This window comes from Mobula birostris, chromosome 4, assembly GCF_030028105.1.
Source record: "Mobula birostris isolate sMobBir1 chromosome 4, sMobBir1.hap1, whole genome shotgun sequence".
In the NCBI taxonomy this organism is placed as follows: Eukaryota; Metazoa; Chordata; class Chondrichthyes; order Myliobatiformes; family Myliobatidae; genus Mobula; species Mobula birostris.
Window position 1 is genome coordinate 13,050,700 of NC_092373.1, and position 19,591 is coordinate 13,070,290.

General features: G+C 42.8%; 1 protein-coding gene across 3 annotated transcripts in view; it reads right to left on the minus strand.

Moving 5' to 3' along the window:
- Positions 1–7,666: 7,666 nt before the first annotated feature.
- LOC140196167 (neprilysin-like) overlaps positions 7,667–19,591 on the minus strand; it is a 303,855-nt gene continuing 291,930 nt past the window's right edge. For all 3 annotated transcript variants that reach the window (XM_072254924.1, XM_072254921.1, XM_072254923.1), the window contains exons 22-23: positions 16,582–16,658; positions 7,667–9,256 (exon numbers count right to left, since the gene is read on the minus strand). In XM_072254924.1, coding sequence (XP_072111025.1) covers positions 9,157–9,256; positions 16,582–16,658 — 177 coding nt within the window. In that variant the 3' untranslated portion in view covers positions 7,667–9,156. The remainder of the gene's footprint in view (positions 9,257–16,581; positions 16,659–19,591) is intronic.

Sequence of the window (19,591 nt, forward strand, 5' to 3'; positions counted from 1 at the left end):
CTTAAGCTCTGTAATCAATTCCAGTTCTTGCACAACACACAATCCAGAATAAATAATCCCCTAGTGGCTCAAGTGGCTCAACCTTGAGCTGCTCTAAAATGCCATGTTGTAGGCACTCTAGAAACTCCACCCCCCCCACCCAGAATCCTGCAAAAACCTGATTTTCCCAATCTACCTGCACATTGAAGTCCCCATTGCCCTATTGTAACATTCCCCTTGTCTAACGCCTCTCTTGATTTTCGTAAACTGACTCACTTGTCCATCTATTCTTACAGCGGCAGTTTGTCCCGAGTACAGATTTCTGATTAGGCGGAGGTCTTTCAAATCTAGATCTAGAGTTTTCTGTAATATTTCAAATAACTTATTGTGCTTCACTTTATCAAATGCCTTTGTGTAGTTGATAAAACAAACAAACAAATCTTTTTGCACTTGAACAGCTCATTCTGATAGTATCCTTAACATCAATATTGCGTTTCTTGTTCCTTTGTCTTTCACAAAACCACATTGTTCATTACCTATTTCAGCACCATACTAAAGGTGGATAATAGCTGGATTACAGACAGAGGCAACGTGTAGCGAGGAGAGGCTGGCTGTTGATAGGGTAGTGTAGTGGTCAGCCTTATAATGCCAGTGATCACCAATCACTGACTTGGGTGCCACGCGACAGTGAGAGTAGGAATGCGATGAGGTGGAGGATAAATGCATGGCTGAGGGATTGGAGCAGGGGGCAGGGATTCCAAGTTTTTGGATCATTGGGACCTCTTTTGGCGCAGGCGTGACCTGTACAAAAAGGATGGGTTGCACTTGAATCCTAGGGGGACCAATATCCTGGCAGGGAGATTAGCGGGGGCTACTGAGGTGACTTTAAACTAGAATGGTTGGGGGGTGGGAATCAAATTAAAGAGGCTAGGCGTGAGGAGGTTAGTTCACTACAGGGGGATGGGAACCAGTGCAGAGAGGCAGAGGGGTGTAAAGTGAGGGTAGAAACAAAAAGTACTATGGAGAAAAGTAAAAGTGGCAGGCCGACAAATCCAGGGCAAGCATTAAAAAGGGCCACTTTTCAGCATAATTGTATAAGGGCTAAGAGAGTTGTAAAAGAGCGCCTGAAGGCTTTGTGTGTCAATGCAAGGAGCATTCGTAATAAGGTGGATGAATTGAAAGTGCAGATTGTTATTAATGATTATGATATAGTTGGGATCACAGAGACATGGCTCCAGGGTGACCAGGGATGGGAGCTCAACGTTCAGGGATATTCAATATTCAGGAGGGATAGACATGAAGGAAGGGGAGGTGGGGTGGCGTTGCTGGTTAAAGAAGAGATTAACGCAATGGAAAGGAAGGACATAAGCCGGGAAGATGTGAAATCGATATGGGTAGAGCTGCGTAACACTAAGGGGCAGAAGACGCTGGTGGGAGTTGTGTACAGGCCACCTAACAGTAGTAGTGATGTCGGAGATGGTATTAAACAGGAAATTAGAAATGTGTGCAATAAAGGAACTGCAGTTATAATGGGTGACTTCAATCTACATGTAGATTGGGTGAACCAAATTGGTAAAGGTGCTGAGGAAGAGGATTTCTTGGAATGTATGCGGGATGGTTTTTTGAGGAACTTCAAGGAACCAACTAGAGAGCAGGCTATTCTGGACTGGGTTTTGAGCAATGAGGAAGGGTTAATTAGCAATCTTGTCGTGAGAGGCCCCTTGGGTAAGAGTGACCATAATATGGTGGAATTCTTCATTAAGATGGAGAGTGACATAGTTAATTCAGAAACAAAGGTTCTGAACTTAAAGAGGGGCAACTTTGAAGGTATGAGACATGAATTAGCTAAGATAGACTGGCAAATGACACTTAAAGAGTTGACGGTGGATATGCAATGGCAAGCATTTAAAGATCGCATGGATGAACTGCAACAATTGTTCATCCCAGTTTGGCAAAAGAATAAATCAAGGAAGGTAGTGCACCCGTGGCTGACAAGAGAAATTAGGGATAGTATCAATTCCAAAGAAGAAGCATACAAATTAGTCAGAGAAAGTGGCTCACCTGAGGACTGGGAGAAATTCAGAGTTCAGCAGAGGAGGACAAAGGGCTTAATTAGGAAGGGGAAAAAAGATTATGAGAGAAAACTGGCAGGAAACATAAAAACGGACCGTAAAAGCTTTTATAGATATGTAAAAAGGAAAAGACTGGTAAAGACAAATGTAGGTCCCCTGCAGACAGAAACAGGTGAATTGATTATGGGGAGCAAGGACATGGCAGACCAATTGAATAATTACTTTGGTTCTGTCTTCACTAAGGAGGACATAAATAATCTTCCAGAAATAGTAGCGGACAGAGGGTCCAGTGAGATGGAGGAACTGAGCGAAATACATGTTAGTAGGGAAGTGGTGTTAGGTAAATTAAAGGGATTGAAGGCAGATAAATCCCCAGGGCCAGATGGTCTGCATCCCAGGGTGCTTAAGGAAGTAGCCCAAGAAATAGTGGATGCATTAGTGATAATTTTTCAAAACTCGTTAGATTCTGGACTAGTTCCTGAGGATTGGAGGGTGGCTAATGTAACTCCACTTTTTAAAAAAGGAGGGAGAGAGAAACCAGGGAATTATAGACCGGTTAGCCTAACGTCGGTGGTGGGGAAACTGCTGGAGTGATCGGACAAAGTCAGCATGGATTTGTGAAAGGAAAATCATGTCTGACGAATCTCATAGAATTTTTTGAGGATGTAACTAGTAGAGTGGATAGGGGAGAACCAGTGGATGTGGTATATTTGGATTTTCAGAAGGCTTTTGACAAGGTCCCACACAGGAGATTAGTGTGCAAACTTAAAGCACACGGTATTGGGGGTAAGGTATTGGTGTGGGTGGAGAGTTGGTTAGCAGACAGGAAGCAAAGAGTGGGAATAAACGGGACCTTTTCAGAATGGCAGGCGGTGACTAGTGGGGTACCGCAAGGCTCAGTGCTGGGACCCCAGTTGTTTACAATATATATTAATGACTTGGATGAGGGAATTAAATGCAGCATCTCCAAGTTTGCGGATGACACGAAGCTGGGTGGCAGTGTTAGCTGTGAGGAGGATGCTAAGAGGATGCAGGGTGACTTGGATAGGTTGGGTGAGTGGGCAAATTCATGGCAGATGCAATTTAATGTGGATAAATGTGAAGTTATCCACTTTGGTGGCAAAAATAGGAAAACAGATTATTATCTGAATGGTGGCCGATTAGGAAAAGGGGAGGTGCAACAAGACCTGGGTGTCATTATACACCAGTCATTGAAAGTGGGCATGCAGGTACAGCAGGCGGTGAAAAAGGCAAATGGTATGCTGGCATTTATAGCGAGAGGATTCGAGTACAGGAGCAGGGAGGTACTACTGCAGTTGTACAAGGCCTTGGTGAGACCACACCTGGAGTATTGTGTGCAGTTTTGGTCCCCTAATCTGAGGAAAGACATCCTTGCCATAGAGGGAGTACAAAGAAGGTTCACCAGATTGATTCCTGGGATGGCAGGACTTTCATATGAAGAAAGACTGGATGAACTGGGCTTGTACTCATTGGAATTTAGAAGATTGAGGGGGGATCTGATTGAAACGTATAAGATCCTAAAGGGATTGGACAGACTAGATGCAGGAAGATTGTTCCCGATGTTGGGGAAGTCCAGAACGAGGGGTCACAGTTTGAGGATAGAGGGGAAGCCTTTTAGGACCGAGATTAGGAAAAACTTCTTCACACAGAGAGTGGTGAATCTGTGGAATTCTCTGCCACAGGAAACAGTTGAGGCCAGTTCATTGGCTATATTTAAGAGGGAGTTAGGTATAGCCCTTGTGGCTACGGGGGTCAGGGGGTATGGAGGGAAGGCTGGGGCGGTGTTCTGAGTTGGATGATCAGCCATGATCATAATAAATGGTGGTGCAGGCTCGAAGGGCCGAATGGCCTACTCCTGCACCTATTTTCTATGTTTCGATGTTTCTATTCACACCGCTGTCTGGAGTTCCACTGTCAGTTTCAATGTTGATGTAACAAATAGAGCTAACCTAAAACATTGCTCTAACTTTAAACCAGCTTATGTATGTTGGGGAACTCTGGCAGATCTGGCAAATCTCTAATTTACTTACCATCGCAGCAGGTCAACAGCAGAGGCTGTTTCATTGGCTTTTCACTCAACCATGGAGCAGCTGGATGGTGAAGGTGCACGGCGCAGGATTCTCTGCGTCAACTACTGTTCTGTATGCAATGCTATCATCTCCTGAAAAGTTACTCAATAAGCTCCAACCCCTTAGCCTCCATACAACCTTGTGCAGCTGAATGATCGATTTTCTCACTTGCAGACCCCAGTCCGTTCAATTGAAACAACATCTCCACAATCACCATCAGCACAGCTGCACCACAAGCCTGTGTGCTTAGCACCCTGCTCTACTCACTTTATATACTAATGACTGTGAGGCTTTGCTTAGATTCAGTACCATGTTTAAATTTGCTGACAACACCATTGTTATTAGCTGAATCAAAGATGGTGACAAATCTGTATGTAGGAGGGAGATTGAAAACCTGCCTGAGCAGACAATCTCTACTCGATGTCAAAACTCCAGGGAGCTGGTTGTTGACTACAGGAGAAGGAAAGTGGACACTCATGAGCCAGTCCTCATTGGGGGATCAGAGGTGGAGAGCGTCAGCAAGTTTAAATTCCTCAGTGTTATCATTTAAGAGGATCTGTCCTGGATCCAGCAGGTAAGTGCCACTTCAAAGAAAGCACAGCAGCACCTTGATTTCCTTAGATATTTGCAAATTTGACATGGGTGTTCGTGTGCCTGTGTATGCTTATGTGTGTGAGTGAGTGTGTTGTATCTATGTGTATGTGTGTGTTGTGTGTATGTGTATGTATGCATGTCTGTGTGTGTCTGTGTGTGCCTGTGTTTGTGTGTGTGTGTGCCTGTGTTTGTGTGTGTGTGTGTGTGCCTGTGTTTGTGTCTGTGTGTGCCTGTGTGTGTGTGTGTGTGTGTGTGTGCCTGTGTGTGTGTGTGTGTGCCTGTGTGTGTGTGTGTGTGTGTGTGTGCCTGTGTGTGTGTGTGTGTGTGTGTGTGTGTGTGTGTTGTGCACCTGGTCTGGAGGTACATTGTTTTGTTCAGCTGTATACAGTACATATATGCTGCTGAATGACAATGAACTTGAACTTGAACTTGAACTTCACGCCATGAATTACTGCAGAGGTGTTGGAGAACAATGGGTTAAGGAGATAGCCAAAGCAGAGGGCAGAGGTGGACTTGAAAACAAGAGTAAGAACTTTATAATTGAGGCGTTGGTAGTCTGCCATTCAAAGTCATTCATCAGATACAGGGGTGATGGACTTGGTGCGATAAACAGAGCAGTAAATAAATGAACTCGCCAGCTGGAGCCATGTGCAGTGCAATGAACTGGTAAGTGCTTCATTTGAGGAGAATCTGATCATTCTAGTGGCTGCACTACAGAATACAAACTACTACTAAGACTTTTAATTACTAACAAAGCCCAGAGACTTCATCTCCAAGATGTTTATCACCTTTGTAGCTGATGAACGACTTTGAATAGCAGACTACCAACGCCTTAATTATAAAATTCTTACTCTTGTTTTCAAATCCACCTCTGCCCCCTGCTTTGGCTATCTCCTTAAGCCATTGTTCTCCAACACCTCTGCAGTAATTCATGGCGTGAAGTTCAAGTTCATTGTCATTCAGCAGCATATATGTACTGTATACAGCTGAACAAAACAGCATACCTCCAGACCAGGTGCACAACACACACACACAACACAGACAAACACACACACACATATATACACCCACACACAACACAGACACACACACAAACACAGACACACAAACATAGCCACACACAGACAAACACAGACACACATACATACACATACACATGCAAGTATCAAATGTAAAAGTCTGTCTAAAGTAAAAAACAAGAGAAAATCTTCAGATGCTGGAAATCTGAGAAACACACACAAGATGCTGGAGGAACTCAGCAGGCCAGGCAGCATCTATGGAAAATAGTATAGTAGATGTTTCAGGCCGAGATCAAGAAAAAAAGCTTAGGATTAGATTTAAAAGGTGGGGGGGAAGGGAGAGAGAACCACAAGATGATAGGTGAAACCTGAAGAGGGAGGAATGAAGTAAAGAGCTGGGAAGTTTTTTGGTGAAAAAGATACAGGGCAGGAGAAGGGGGAGTTTGATAGAAGAGGACAGAAGCCCATGGAAGAAAGAAAAGGGGGAAGGAGCACCTGAAGGAAGTGATGGGCGGGCAAGGAAATGAGGTGAGAGAGGGGAAAGGGGATGAGGAGTGGTGAAGGAGAAGGGGGGCATTCCCGAAAGTTCAAGAAATCGATGTTCATGCCAACAGGTTGGAGGCCACCTAAACAGAATATAAGGTGTTGTTACTCCAACCTGAGTGCGGCCTTATCAGGACATGCTGTGATGAGGCCATACTTAAGTTGGAGGGACAACTTCCCAGCTCTTTACTTCATTCCTCCCCCTTCAGGTTTCACCTATCACCTTGTGTTTCTGTCTCCCCCTCCCCTCACCTTTCAAAGCTGCTCCTCGGCATTTTTTCTCCAGTCCTGCAGAAGGGTCCTGGCCTGAAAAGTCGACTGTACTCTTTTCCATTAATGCTACCTGGCCTGCTGAGTTCCTCCAGGATTTTGTGTGTGTTAGTCTGTCTGAAGAGTTCATTATCAAGCATTCTCTGCAAATTTCCTCTGAAGTGCTCAGTACGTTTTTTGCACATGACCATTAGATGTGTTTCTAATTGCTTTTAAAGCATTCAAGAAGGCACAGAATGTGGAAGTGAATGACTATGTTGCTGCCAGTTAAGTAGGGTCTTTGTGTGGCTGAGCTTACTCCTCTGTAACTTATTTGTTTTTAATTAACTGCTGGATGTCTGCCAAAGTAGAAGTTAGAGATAATTTATTTGAATTACCAGAGGAATACCATGCAACCTGCATTTGAAAAGTCCTTAAAATATTCCATTTAGAAAATAGTATTCTGGATTAAGTAAGAAATCTGGAAATGTTAATTTGGCATTTTCTTTCTCGTGGAGTACTACAACAGAGAAACAGGCCCTTCAGCCCATCTAATCCATGCTGAACTGTTATTCTGCCTTGCCCCAACTACCTGCACCTGGACCATAGTCCTCCATAGCCCATTTCTCCATGTACGTTGGTTACTCATTTCCGTGGATGCTGTCTGACCCCCTGAGTTCCTCCAGCATTTGCCATATGTTGCTCTGGATTTCCGGCCTCAGCAGAACCTCCTGTGTTTGAGACTCTGTGTTTCCTTATTTTTGAGAGTTCTGGTCTGGAAGCAATTTCTTAAAACTTAATCCTACTGTGACTATGAAACCTCCCCTTAATCTCCTGTGAGATTAGAGCAGCAGTCCCCAAAATGAGGTCCACAAACCCCTTGCTTAATGATATTGGTCCATGCCATAAGAGGTTGGGAGCCCCTGCTGCGGTGGGAGGTGTACAAACGTCTGTTGTTTCTCTGATAGCTTGTGCTGTTGGAAATCTGGTCATGGACTGCTCATGACTTTTCAACCATTTAAGATAACTTCATATAGGGAAGCGAACTGCACCTGTTGTACATTCTGCTGGCAATGTATCTACTGCCTAATATTATTAGCAACCATTGCAGTGAAATATCAAGACTTTATTTTATCACAAAAAAATAATAGCAAAGAATGAAACAATACCAGATTCCTTAACATTTGATGTTTCCAGGCAAATTTAATAAACACATTTCAAAGTTAAATTTAATAAAATAATTTTATAAATGATTTTCAAAGTTAGGTAACACAGATTGCTGGAGGAATTCAGCAGGTCAGAGGAATAAAGAACTGACATTTCAGGCCGAGACCCTTCATCAGGACTCAGCATATCTAACACCTAATCTTTATTAGGCATTAGATACGATGCCAGGGGGATACACAGCAAAGACCTGATGAAGGGTCTCAGCCCAAAATGTGCCTTTTTGTTTCTCTCCACAGATGCTGCCTGACCTGGTGAGTTCTGCCAGCATTTTGATTGTGTTACTCAGGATTTTCAGCATCAGCAGAAATCTCTTGTGTTTTCAAAGCTAGATTGTTGTCTCACATGTTTCAATTTTAGATGATATTTATTCCTAGATCAACGCCATTGAAATAGACTATCTCCTTGTTATTGCATTGACAGTAGAGGGAGCTTGCTGTGTACATATTGACTGTCTCATTTCTCTCATTTACAATAACGATTGGATTTTGCTAGTTGGCTGTAAGGCACTTTCAGATCTTTTGAGGTCACTTTGGCATTATTTGAGTGCATGGTCTTTCTTTCCAGATCATTCAACTAAAGCACGCAAGACTCTCTTCATATCTGATGGCTCCTGGAAAGATGCAATGCATTGAATAACAAGATGCCGGTTAGCTTGTCAAGCCGAATCCATCAATGAGACTCAAGGCAAATTTGTATTAAAAGAGGAGAGAACCACTGGGTAAAACCACCATGAAGTTACATTCTTTGAACTTCAATCCCTGATCAGAAACTCCAGTAAGACTTGAACTTTTACCATTTGCGAGATGGTGCTGATTCCTTGGAATACAAAAGAACATCTTCACTGCCATCTCTAAAGATCATTCTATGCGTATAATTCGGAATTTAACACAGTATTAATTAATTTTTCACACTAGCTCCTAGTCTTATTGTAGACTTTTTTTTCAATCTGCATTCATCTCCAATTATTGTCTGAAAAACATTTATAATCTTGGACAGTATCAAGCTCCAGGTATTAAAATACAAATGGTGATAGTTCATCTTCTTCAAACCTCATTTGAAGTCTGTGATCTTGCTCATGAACCGAAACATTTCTTCATTCAGGATGGTACACAATATTAAGATAGCCCATGCTTGTGATACAGTTGCTGTACTTATCGTTGTAGCTCTCTCTCTCTTTCATTCTACAGTTTAATTTTGTTGGATTATTTGAACGGTAGTGGTTTGGGGAATTTGATTGACACGAGGTTCCAGCAGAAGAGGGATCTGATCAATTCAAATTACTGAATACAAAGTAATTCATTTTGCAGTTCAAAGTCTCACTCTCTCAAAGACTCCTGTCAAAAGACATTCCACACAACTTGAAGGTACAGTAGAATGGTTTGATTACCAAACACGGCATTTCTGCTTCGGATTCATATATTGATTCTTCCTGCAGTGAAAGACATCACTGAACTTTTCATAATTCTGGAGAGTTCCTATAACTCTGCAGAAAAGAGAAATAATGCACAGAGAAAAATGTCAGGAATTAATGATAAAAATGACAGGTAAATCATGCAGGTGTGGACCAACTCCCAGTAGAAGTTTGGATGGAGGGTCGATTGCAACATTTAGGTAGGTACATAAATGGGAGATGTATGGAGGGCTATGGTCTGGGTGTGGATGAACGGACTAGGCAGGATGATGGTTTATTACAGACTAGATCAGCCAAAGGGCCTGTTTCCGTGCTTTAGTACCCTATGAAAGCATAGTTACAAGGACAATTCAACGTGAAACTTTGACTCTGTTCCTCTATTCACAGCCGCAGCCTGCCTTGCTGAGTTTCTTCAGGGTTTATTTACTTATGTATTGAGATAAGTCAACCAAGCAACTCAGTCCGAGGATGTGCTGGGGGCAGCTTTCAAGTGTCACCATGCTTCTAACACAAGCATAACATGCCCACAACTAACTCTAACCCACATGCCTTTAGACAGTGAGAGGAAACCACAGTGACCAGAGGAAAGCCAACCGGTGACAGGATAAATCTACAAATTCCTTATAGAGAGCGGTTGGAATTAAACCTGGTCACTCTATTAGTGTTATGCTAACTGCTAAGTTACCATGAAAATAGCCTTTCTCATTATCTAAAATTAAACATATTCTGGAGACCTGAGACAAAAACTGAAAGTGCTGGAAAAACTCCACAGGTCAGGGAGTATCATTCGGGAATGCAGATCGTTTTCTTTCTTCAGGTGCAGCCTGACCAAACGAGTTTTTCCAGAATTTTTAGATGTTCTTACACATTGTCACAGTGAACTCTTTTAATAGTTTAGCTCCTGTTGGGATATACAGACAGTGGCCACTTTATTAGGTACATTCATAGTCTTCTGCTGCTATAGTCCATCCACTTCACGGTTGGCTGTGTTCTGCATTCAGAGATTCTCCTATGCACACCACTGTTGTAACACATGTTTATTTGAATTACTATCACCTTCCTGTCAGTTTTAACCAGTTTGGCCTTTCTCCTCTGACCTCTCTCATTAACAAGGTGTTTTCACTCACAAACCTGCTGCTCACTGGGTAGTTTTTGATTTTCGTACCATCCTCTGTAAACTCCAGAGACTGTTGTGCATGAAAATCCCAGGAGATCGGCAGCTTCTGAGATTCTCAAACCACCCTGTCTGGCACCCAATCATTCCACAGTCAAAGTCACTTAGGTCACATTTCGTCCCCATTCTGATGTTTGATCTGAACAACAACTCACCTTTTCTCCAGGTCTGTAAACTCTTCTGCATTGAGTTGCTGTCATGGATTGTCTGGTTAGATATTTACACCAATGAGCAGGTATACGAGTGTATCTAACAAAGTGGCCACTGAGTGTAAGGAAACAATTTCTGCACAGAAATCCTCACAGAGCAAACTGATGATTTGTTTGAGTGCTGTGGATGAAGCGACAGTCACGTCATGCAACAATTTGAATAATTTCCCTGGTGAAAATAGCGCAATTTGATTTTCTTACATCTACTTGCCAGGGTTGGGAAATCAAGAAATAGAGGACAGAGGTTTAAGGTAAGAGAGGAGAGATTTAATAGCAACCTGATGGGGCAACATATTTACCCATAGTGTGATCTCTGTATGGAATAGGGCTACCAAAGAAAGTCGCTGTGGCTGGTGCATTAACAAAATTTAAAAGGCAATTGGACAGGTAATATTTGAAAATCCATGGCTACATGTGAGCGAACAGGAATCCTGATTGGCATGCGTAGCTGAAGAATTGGAGCAGGGGGCAGGGATTCTGATTTCTAGATAATTGGGACCTCTTCTGGAGCTGTTGGGACCTGTACAAAAGGGACGAGTTGCACCTCAATCCAAGGGAGATGAATGTTCTTGCAGGTAGAATTAGTAGAGCTGCTGGGAGTGGTTTAAACTATATAGGAGGGGGATAGAAATCAGAATGATAAAGCTGAGGATAAGCCAGCAGGTTTACAAATAGATGATGGGTGTAACGTGAATGTAAGGAAGGACAAGCCAACGATTGCATACAAATGCAGACAGAGGAAAGAGTTAAGTTGTACCACAGAGGTGAAATTCAAAATAGTGAAGAATGCAGGCCTGATGGTGCTGTATTTAAATGTGCATAGCATTCGGAATATGGTGGACAATTAGAGATTGGTCAGTATGACGTTGTAGGCATCACTGAGTCGTGGCTGAAAGAAGTCCATAGTTGGGAGCTTAACATTAAAGGATATACTTTGTATAGAAAGGACAGGCAGGAAGACATAGGTGGTGGTATCTTTAGAAAGAGGTGACATAAGGTCAGAGAATTTCAAATCTTTGTGGGTGGAGTTAAGAGATTGCAAGAGTAAAAAAAAACTTTATTGGAATCACACATAGGCCTCCAAATAGTAGTCAAGATGTGGGATTGAGATTGCAAAGGGAAGTGGAAAAGGCATGTAATAAGTAATGTCACAGTTGTAATAGGGGACTTCAATATGTAGCAGGATTGGGAAAATCAGTTTGGTGTCAAATTGCAAGAGAGGGAATTTGTTGAATACCTATGAGATGGCTTTTTAGAACAGCTTGTGCTTGAGCCTACTAGGGAAAGTCTATCTTAGATTGGGTAACACACATCAAAGTTGCTGGTGAACGCAGCAGGCCAGGCAGCATCTCTAGGAAGAGGTGCAGTCGATGTTTCAGGCCGAGACCCTTCGTCAGGACTCAGTCTTAGATTGGGTGTTGTGTAATAACTGAGATCTTATTAGGGAGCTTAATGTAATGGAACCCTTAGGAGGCAGTGATCATATTATGATTGAATTCATATTGCAATTTGATGTATCTCACATGTATCTGTGTCACAATGGAACAAAGGGAATTACAGAGGCATCAGAGAGGAGCTTGCCTAGGTGGATTGGTGGGGATGACAGCAAAGATGGCTGAAGTTTCTGGGAATAGTTCACAAGGCACAGGATAGATATGTCCCACAGAGGAAGAAGTTCACAAATGACAGGGGTAGGCAACTGCGGCTGACAAAGGAAGTTAAGGATTGAATAAAAGCGAAGGAAAGGACATATAAGGTAGCAAGAGTGAGTGGAAAATGGATGATTGGGAAGTTTTGAAATCCAACAAAAAGCAACTAAAAAGCTATAAGAAGGGGAAAAGATGAAATAGGAAGGCAAACTAGTCAATAATATAAAGCAGGATACCATAAATTTTTTTTCAGTTATATAAAGAGTAAAAGGGAGGTGAGAGTTGATATTGGACGACAGGAGAATGATGCTGGTGAGGTGGTAATGGGGGGAAAAGAAATGGCAGATGAATTTAATTGGTACTTTCATCTGTCTTCACTGTGGAAGACACTAGCAGTGTGCCAGAGAACTGTGAGTGTCATGGAGCACGAGTGAGTACTATTGCAATTACAAAGGATAAAGTGCAAGGCAAACAGAACGGTCTTCAGGTGGATAAATCACCTGGACCAGATGGACTACATCCCAGAGACCTGAGAGAGGTTGCTAAACAGATAACGGATGCATTGGTCACGATCTTTCAAGAATCACTTGTTTCTGGCGTGGTCCTGGGGGACTGGAAGATTGCAAATGTCACTTCTTTAAGAAGGCAAAATAAAGAAAATATAGGCCAGTTAGCCTAACCTCAGTGGTTGGGAAAGCATTGGAGTCTATTATTAAAGATGAGGTTTTGAGGTACTTGGAGACTAATGATAAAATAAGCCAATGTCAGCATGTTTCTGTGAAGGGAAATCTTGCCTGAGGAATCTGTTAGAGCTCTTTGAGGAAGTAACAAGCAGGGTGGACAAAAAAGAGTCAGTGGATGTCATTTACTTGGATTTTTTTTAGAAGGTGTCACACATGAGGCTGATGAACAAGATAAAATCCTCTAGAATTGCAGGAAAGATACTGGCATGGATAGAGGAATGGCTGACTGGCAGAAGGCAGAAAGTGGGAATAAAAGGGGCCTTTTCTGGTTGGTTGGACCTGACTAGTGGTGTTCCTCGGGGGGGGGGGTCAGTACTGAGACTGCTACTTTTCACATTGTTTGTCAATGATTTAGACAATGGAAGTGATGGCTTTGTCACAAAGTTTGCAGATGATACGAAGATGCCAACATTTATTTCAAGGGGAATAGAATATAAAAACAAGGAGATAATGCTGAGCCTTTATAATACACTAGTCAGGCCGCATGTGGAGTATTGTCAACGGTTTTGGGCCCCATGTCTCAGAACGGATGTGTTGTCATTGGAGTGAGTCATTGGAATGTTGTCTGGGAATGAAGGGGTTAACATATAAGGAGTGTTTGGCAGCTTTGGGCCTGTACCTTACTGGAATTCAGAAGAATGCAGAGGGATCTCAGTAAAGCCTACCAAAGGCCAAAAGGACGAGAGAGGGTGGATGTGGAAAGGATGTTTCCTTTGGTGGAGGTATCAAAATCCAGAGGACACAGCCTCAGAATGTTTTAGCCAGAGAGTGGTTAAATCTGTGGAATGCTTTGCCACAGACTGTGGTGGAGTCTGTGCATATATTTAAGACACAAGTTTATATTTTCCTGATCAGTCAGAGCATGAAAGTATATGGCGAAAAGGCAGGTGTGTGGGATTGAGTGGGATCTGGGATCAGCCATGATGGAATGACAGAGCAGACTCAATGGGCTGAATGGCCTAATTCTGGTCTTATGGAGCAGAAAGGCTGAAGTGCCTGTTTCCCCTTTGTGTTGAGAGGGGGGAAGTTGAAAGGGGAAGTGTGAGGCAAGGTTTTTCACACAGTGAGTTGTGGGTGCTTGGAATGCGATGTCAGGGGTGGTAGTGGAGCCAGTCACGATAAAGGTATTTAAAAAGCTATAGTTAGGCACGTACATGTGCAGAAAATGGATGGATGTGGACCATATGCAGGCAGATGTGTTTATTTTAACCAGCCATCATTACGACATGGAGTCCTACAGCACAGTACAGGCCCTTTGGCCAATGCTGTTGTGTTGACCTTTTAACCTACTCTAAGAATGATCTAACCTTTCTCTCCCACATAGCCCTCCGTTGTTCTTTCATCCATGTGCCTACCTAACAGTCACTTAAATATCCCTAATGTATCTGCTTCTACCGCAATGCCTAGCAACATGTTCCATACATCGACCACTCACTGTGTAAGACAAGCTAACCTCTGACATTCCTGCCCCCCCCCCCATAGTTTCCTGCAATCAGCTTAAAATTATGCTTCTTGCTATTTACCATTTCCACCCTGGGAAAAAGTCTCGACTCAATCTATGCCTCTTATTATCAAGTACACCTCTATCAACTCATCTCTCACCCTCCATTGCTCCAAAAAGGTAGCTAGCTCAACCTATCCTCATAAAACATGCTCTCTAATCGAGGCAACCTCCTGGTAAATCTCCTCTGCACTCTCTCTAAAGTTTCTGCACCTAAGAATGAGGTGACCAGAAATGAACACAATACTCCAAGTGTGGTCTGACCAGTTTTATAAAGTTGAAACATTACCTCCCTGCTCTTGAACTCAATCTCCCGACTAATGCAGGCCAACACACCATACGCCTTTTTAACCACCCTATCAATTTGCATGGGAATTTTGAGGAATCTATGGATGTGGATCTCAAGATCCCTCTGTTCCTCCACACTGCTAAGAATTCTGCCATCAACGCTATATTCTGCCTTCAGATTTGCCCTTCAATTAGTTTGGCACAACATCACGGGAAGGAAGGCCACTTTCTGTGCTGTGCTGTTCCATGTTATATAAAAGGTTCAATTAGTAATCATCCAAATTATGGTAGCTCTTGTAGTGCAGCACCTCCTCGATGTAGTCACAGAGCATCAGCCTTTGGAGTGGGAGAAGAACCTCACAACTACCTGTCTCAGAGATGGGGGAGCAGGCCACTGAGCTGGACATGGAGAGATGTGTCCAGAAGGGACAGAGTCTGGAAACTGGCATAGGCTGGGGTGATGTTTCAGTCATGGAGTCATAGAGCAATACAGCACAGATACCAGGTCCTTTGACCCAACCAGTCCATGATGATCACCCAGCTAGTCCCAATTCCCTGCATTTGGCCTATTTCCCTCAAAGCCCCTCCTCTCCATGTACCTATCCAAGTGCTTTTTAAGTAATATTGTATCTGCCTCAACCACATCCATTGGCAGTTCATTCCATATACACCCACCCTCTGCATAAAAAATGTTGCCCCTCATGTCCCTTTTAAATCTTTCCTCTCTCTCCCTAAACCTTTGCCCCTTGTTTTAGACTCCTCTACCATCCTTCTTATATATGCCCCTCATCATTTTAAACTCTTCATTATATGAATAAATCAATCAGAAAGAAAGAAGGAATTTGCATTTATATACCTTCCAGCTACTATGGTGCTTTAAGGAAGGCCCACAGGCAACTTGTGCATAACAAGATTCCGCAAGGAATAAGGCAGGACTCCTCTACCCTGAGTAAAAGATTGTTATCATCCACCTTATCTATGCCCTGCATTATTTTAAATATTTCTATAACGTCACCTCTCATTCCCCAATTTTCCAAGGAATAAAGCCCTAACCTAGCCAACTTTTCTCTACAACTTAAGTCCTCTAGTCTTGCTCACATCCTCATACATCCTTTCTAATGAAAAGAATACTATTCACTATTTACTGGGATGAACATTTTCCGTGTCGGACTGTAGACCAAGTATAGAGAAGGTGTTGAGTATATAGAATGTAATGGAAGATATCCAAAAATACCTCTGGGAAAATATGAATAAGATTGAAAGAGTACAAAAGAAATTTTATTTAACTTTAATTTATTTTATTTAGAGATACGGCACAGAACAGGCCCTTCCAGCCCAAGGAGCCACACTGCCCAGCGACCCACATATTTAATCCTAGCCTAATCATAAGACAATTCACAATGACCAATTAACCTTCTAATCAGCAGGTCTTTGGGATGTGGGAGGAAACTGGAGCACCCAGAGGAAACCCATGTGTTCACGGGGAGGACGTAGAAACTCCTAACAGAGGAGGCTGGAGTTGAACTCCAACTCTGATACCCCAGATAAGATTTTGCCAGAACTTGAGGACCTGGTTTATAGAATAAGGTTGGTCTTTTATTCCCTGGAATGTAGGAGAATGTGGGCAGATTTGACAGGAGTGTATAAAATTATAAAGGGTTTAGACAGCTACCATCCACCTTACCACCCTCCCATAATTTTAAAGATTTTTGTAAAGGTTAGGATGGGTTTGTTTTTGGAGGCTAGGAAGGGAAGCTTTGGAATGTTTCATAGGTACTTTTCACAAAATGAAGGAATCATCAGTTTTCAGACAAAACAGAATAAAATCCTCACCTGAATTTGCCTGGGCTGTGTTGATCAGTTTTAATGGAGCTGATAGCAGTTTCAGGTCTGTATTTTCCACACCACACCTACAAGTGTGACACAGAATGACAATCATTCACTTCTCACTTTATAACCATGCTCAAAGTTCAAAGTAAATTTATTATCAAAGTACATATACAACCCTGAGGTTCATTGAGTTATTCCATATAACCATATAACAATTACAGCACGGAAACAGGCCATCTCGGCCCTTCTAGTCCATGCCGAACTTTTACTCTCACCTAGTCCCATCGACCTGCACTCGGCCCATAACCCTCCATTCCTTTCCTGTCCATATATCTATCCAATTTAACTTTAAACGACAACATCGAACCTGCCTCAACCACTTCTGCTGGAATTGTATTCACAGTATAACAAAGAAATGCTATAGAATTAATGAAAGACTGCACCCAAAGACTTGCAAACAGCCAATGTGGACAAGAAGACAAATACAACAGGAAATAATAATTCATAAATAAATAAATAATACTAAGAACATGAGTCGTAAAGTCCTTGAAAGCGAGTCCACAGGTTGTAGAATCAGTTCAGCAATGAGGTGAGTGAAGTTAACCACATTGGTTCAGGAGCCTGATGGCTGAAGGGTAGTAACAGGTCCCGAACTTGGTGTGACCTAAGGCTCCTACACCTCCTTCCTGTTGGTAGCTGTGAGAAGAGAGCATGGCCTGGATGCTAGGGAGGGAGTGCATCGTCACATTAGCATTGGGAGCCAGTAGAATTGACCATTTGCCATAGAGTCATAGAAAAGTGAAGCGGAGAAACAGGCCATTCGGCCCATCTAGTCCATGTTGAAACCATTTAAATTGCCAACATGACCTCTCTACTCTTGAACTCAATTCCCCTATTAATGAAGCCTAGCATCCCATAGGCCTTCTTAACTATCCTATCAATCTGTGCAACAACCTTGAGGGATGTATGGATTTGAACCCCCAAGGTCCCTCTGTTCATCCACACTCTCAAGTAACTGACCATTAACCCTGTACTCAGCCTTCTGGTTTGTCCTTCCAAAGTACATCACCTTACACTTATCCGGATTGAACTCCATCTGCCACTTTTCTGCCCAACTCTGCATCCTGTCTATATCCTCTCGAGATGTGGGACTTTCGAGAGACTTTGAACTTTTATACTGTGTCATGGCCTGTTCTTCATCAAGTTATGGTATTGTTGCACTGTTGTAACTATATGTTATATTTATGTGGTTTTTGTTAGTTTTTCAGTCTTGGTCTATCCTGTGTTTCTGTGATATCACACCGGAGGAATATTGTATCATTTCTTAATGCATGCATTACTAAATAACAATAAAAGAGGACTGCGTGTCCTCATAATCTAATCTAATCTTGTAACCTTCGATAACCTACAGCTTCATCCACAACTCCTCCAATCTTTGTGTCATCCACAAACTTACTCACCCATCCTTCCATCTCTTCATCCAGGTCATTTATAAAAATCACAAAGAGCAGGTGTCCCAGGACAGATCCTTGTGGCATTCCACTAGTCACTGACCTCCAGGCAGAATACTTTCCTTCCACTATTACCCTATGCTTTCTTCCTTTAAGGCAATTTTTCATCCAAACAGCCAAGTTTCCACTGATCCCATGCCTCATGACTTTCTGGATGAGTCTCTTGTGGGGGATCTTGTCAAATGCCTTGCTAAAATCCATGTAGACCACGTCTACCAACCTACCCTCATCAATTTCTTTTGTTACCTCTTCAAAAAACTCAATTAGGCTTGTGAGGCATGACCTTCCCTTCACAAAGTTATGTTGACTATCTTTGAGTAGACTGTACTTCTCCAAGTGCTCATAGATCCTATTCTTAAGAATCCTTTCCAATTGTTTGCAGACCACTGATGTAAGACTCACCGGTCTATAGTTTCCAGGATTCTCCCTATTACCTTTTTTAAGCAAGGGAACTACATTTGCCATTCTCCAGTCCTCTGGCACCTCCCCTGCAGCGAAAGAGGATTCGAAGATCATAGCTACTGCTCCAGCGATCTCTTCCCTCATTTTCCACAGCAACCATGGGTATATCACGTCCAGCCCTGGGGACTTATCAATCTTGATGTTTTTAAGAAGATCCAACACTTCTTCCTTAATCTCCACATTGTCCAGCACACAAGCCTGTTCTATTTCGACCTCACCCTGATCAAGGTCCTTTTCACTTGTGAATACTGAAGATAAGTATTAATTTAGGACCTCCCCAACCTCTTCCACCTCCAGGCACACGTTGCCTTCTTTATCCTTTAGCGGCCCCACCTTCATTCTCGTCATCCTTCTGTTCTTCATGTACAGGGTCTTTCTTTTTTGTATGTTAAATTTAAAATGGCTTCTTTGTTATGGTATAATCGGGAATGCTTCTTTGTTATGTTAAATGCTGAGAAAGTATCTAGCTAGACATTTGCTAGGGTTAATACAGATAGTAGGGTGCTACTAACCAATTGGGACAGTTGGTATGATTTTGGTGTATCTGGAAGATTTGTATGCGCGGGGTTTTGAGGCAGAAGGCGGGAGAGAGAGACAGAGAACGGGCCAGGTGCTGTGAGTCCGCTAACGGGGTCGGACCCCAAGCGTGTCTTCGGCGAGGACGGGAGACGGAGACAGACTCGTGTGGAGCGTCTGGTTGACCACCTTTGTTGGTCCCAGGCGGCCGGTCGAGGGGATCCGAGGAGTCGCAGGGTGAAGAAGAAGGGTCCCGAGCTCCAACTGTGCACGAAGGGATTGAACTTTGATAAATGTGGCGCCTTTTATTTTCCTTTTATATTTTATTCTCTATTAATTATATAGTTCCAGTAATATCTATAAACTGTAAATCATTTAATCGTATCTGGTGTATTGTCTGTTATTTGGGCGGGGTGGGGTAAATCACACAGCATCCACACAAACTATTACCCAGATTGGTGGGGCCAAGGGCTGTTTCCCTAGATGACAGCGAGCCGAGCGACCCTGAGGCTGGCCGGGGGGAT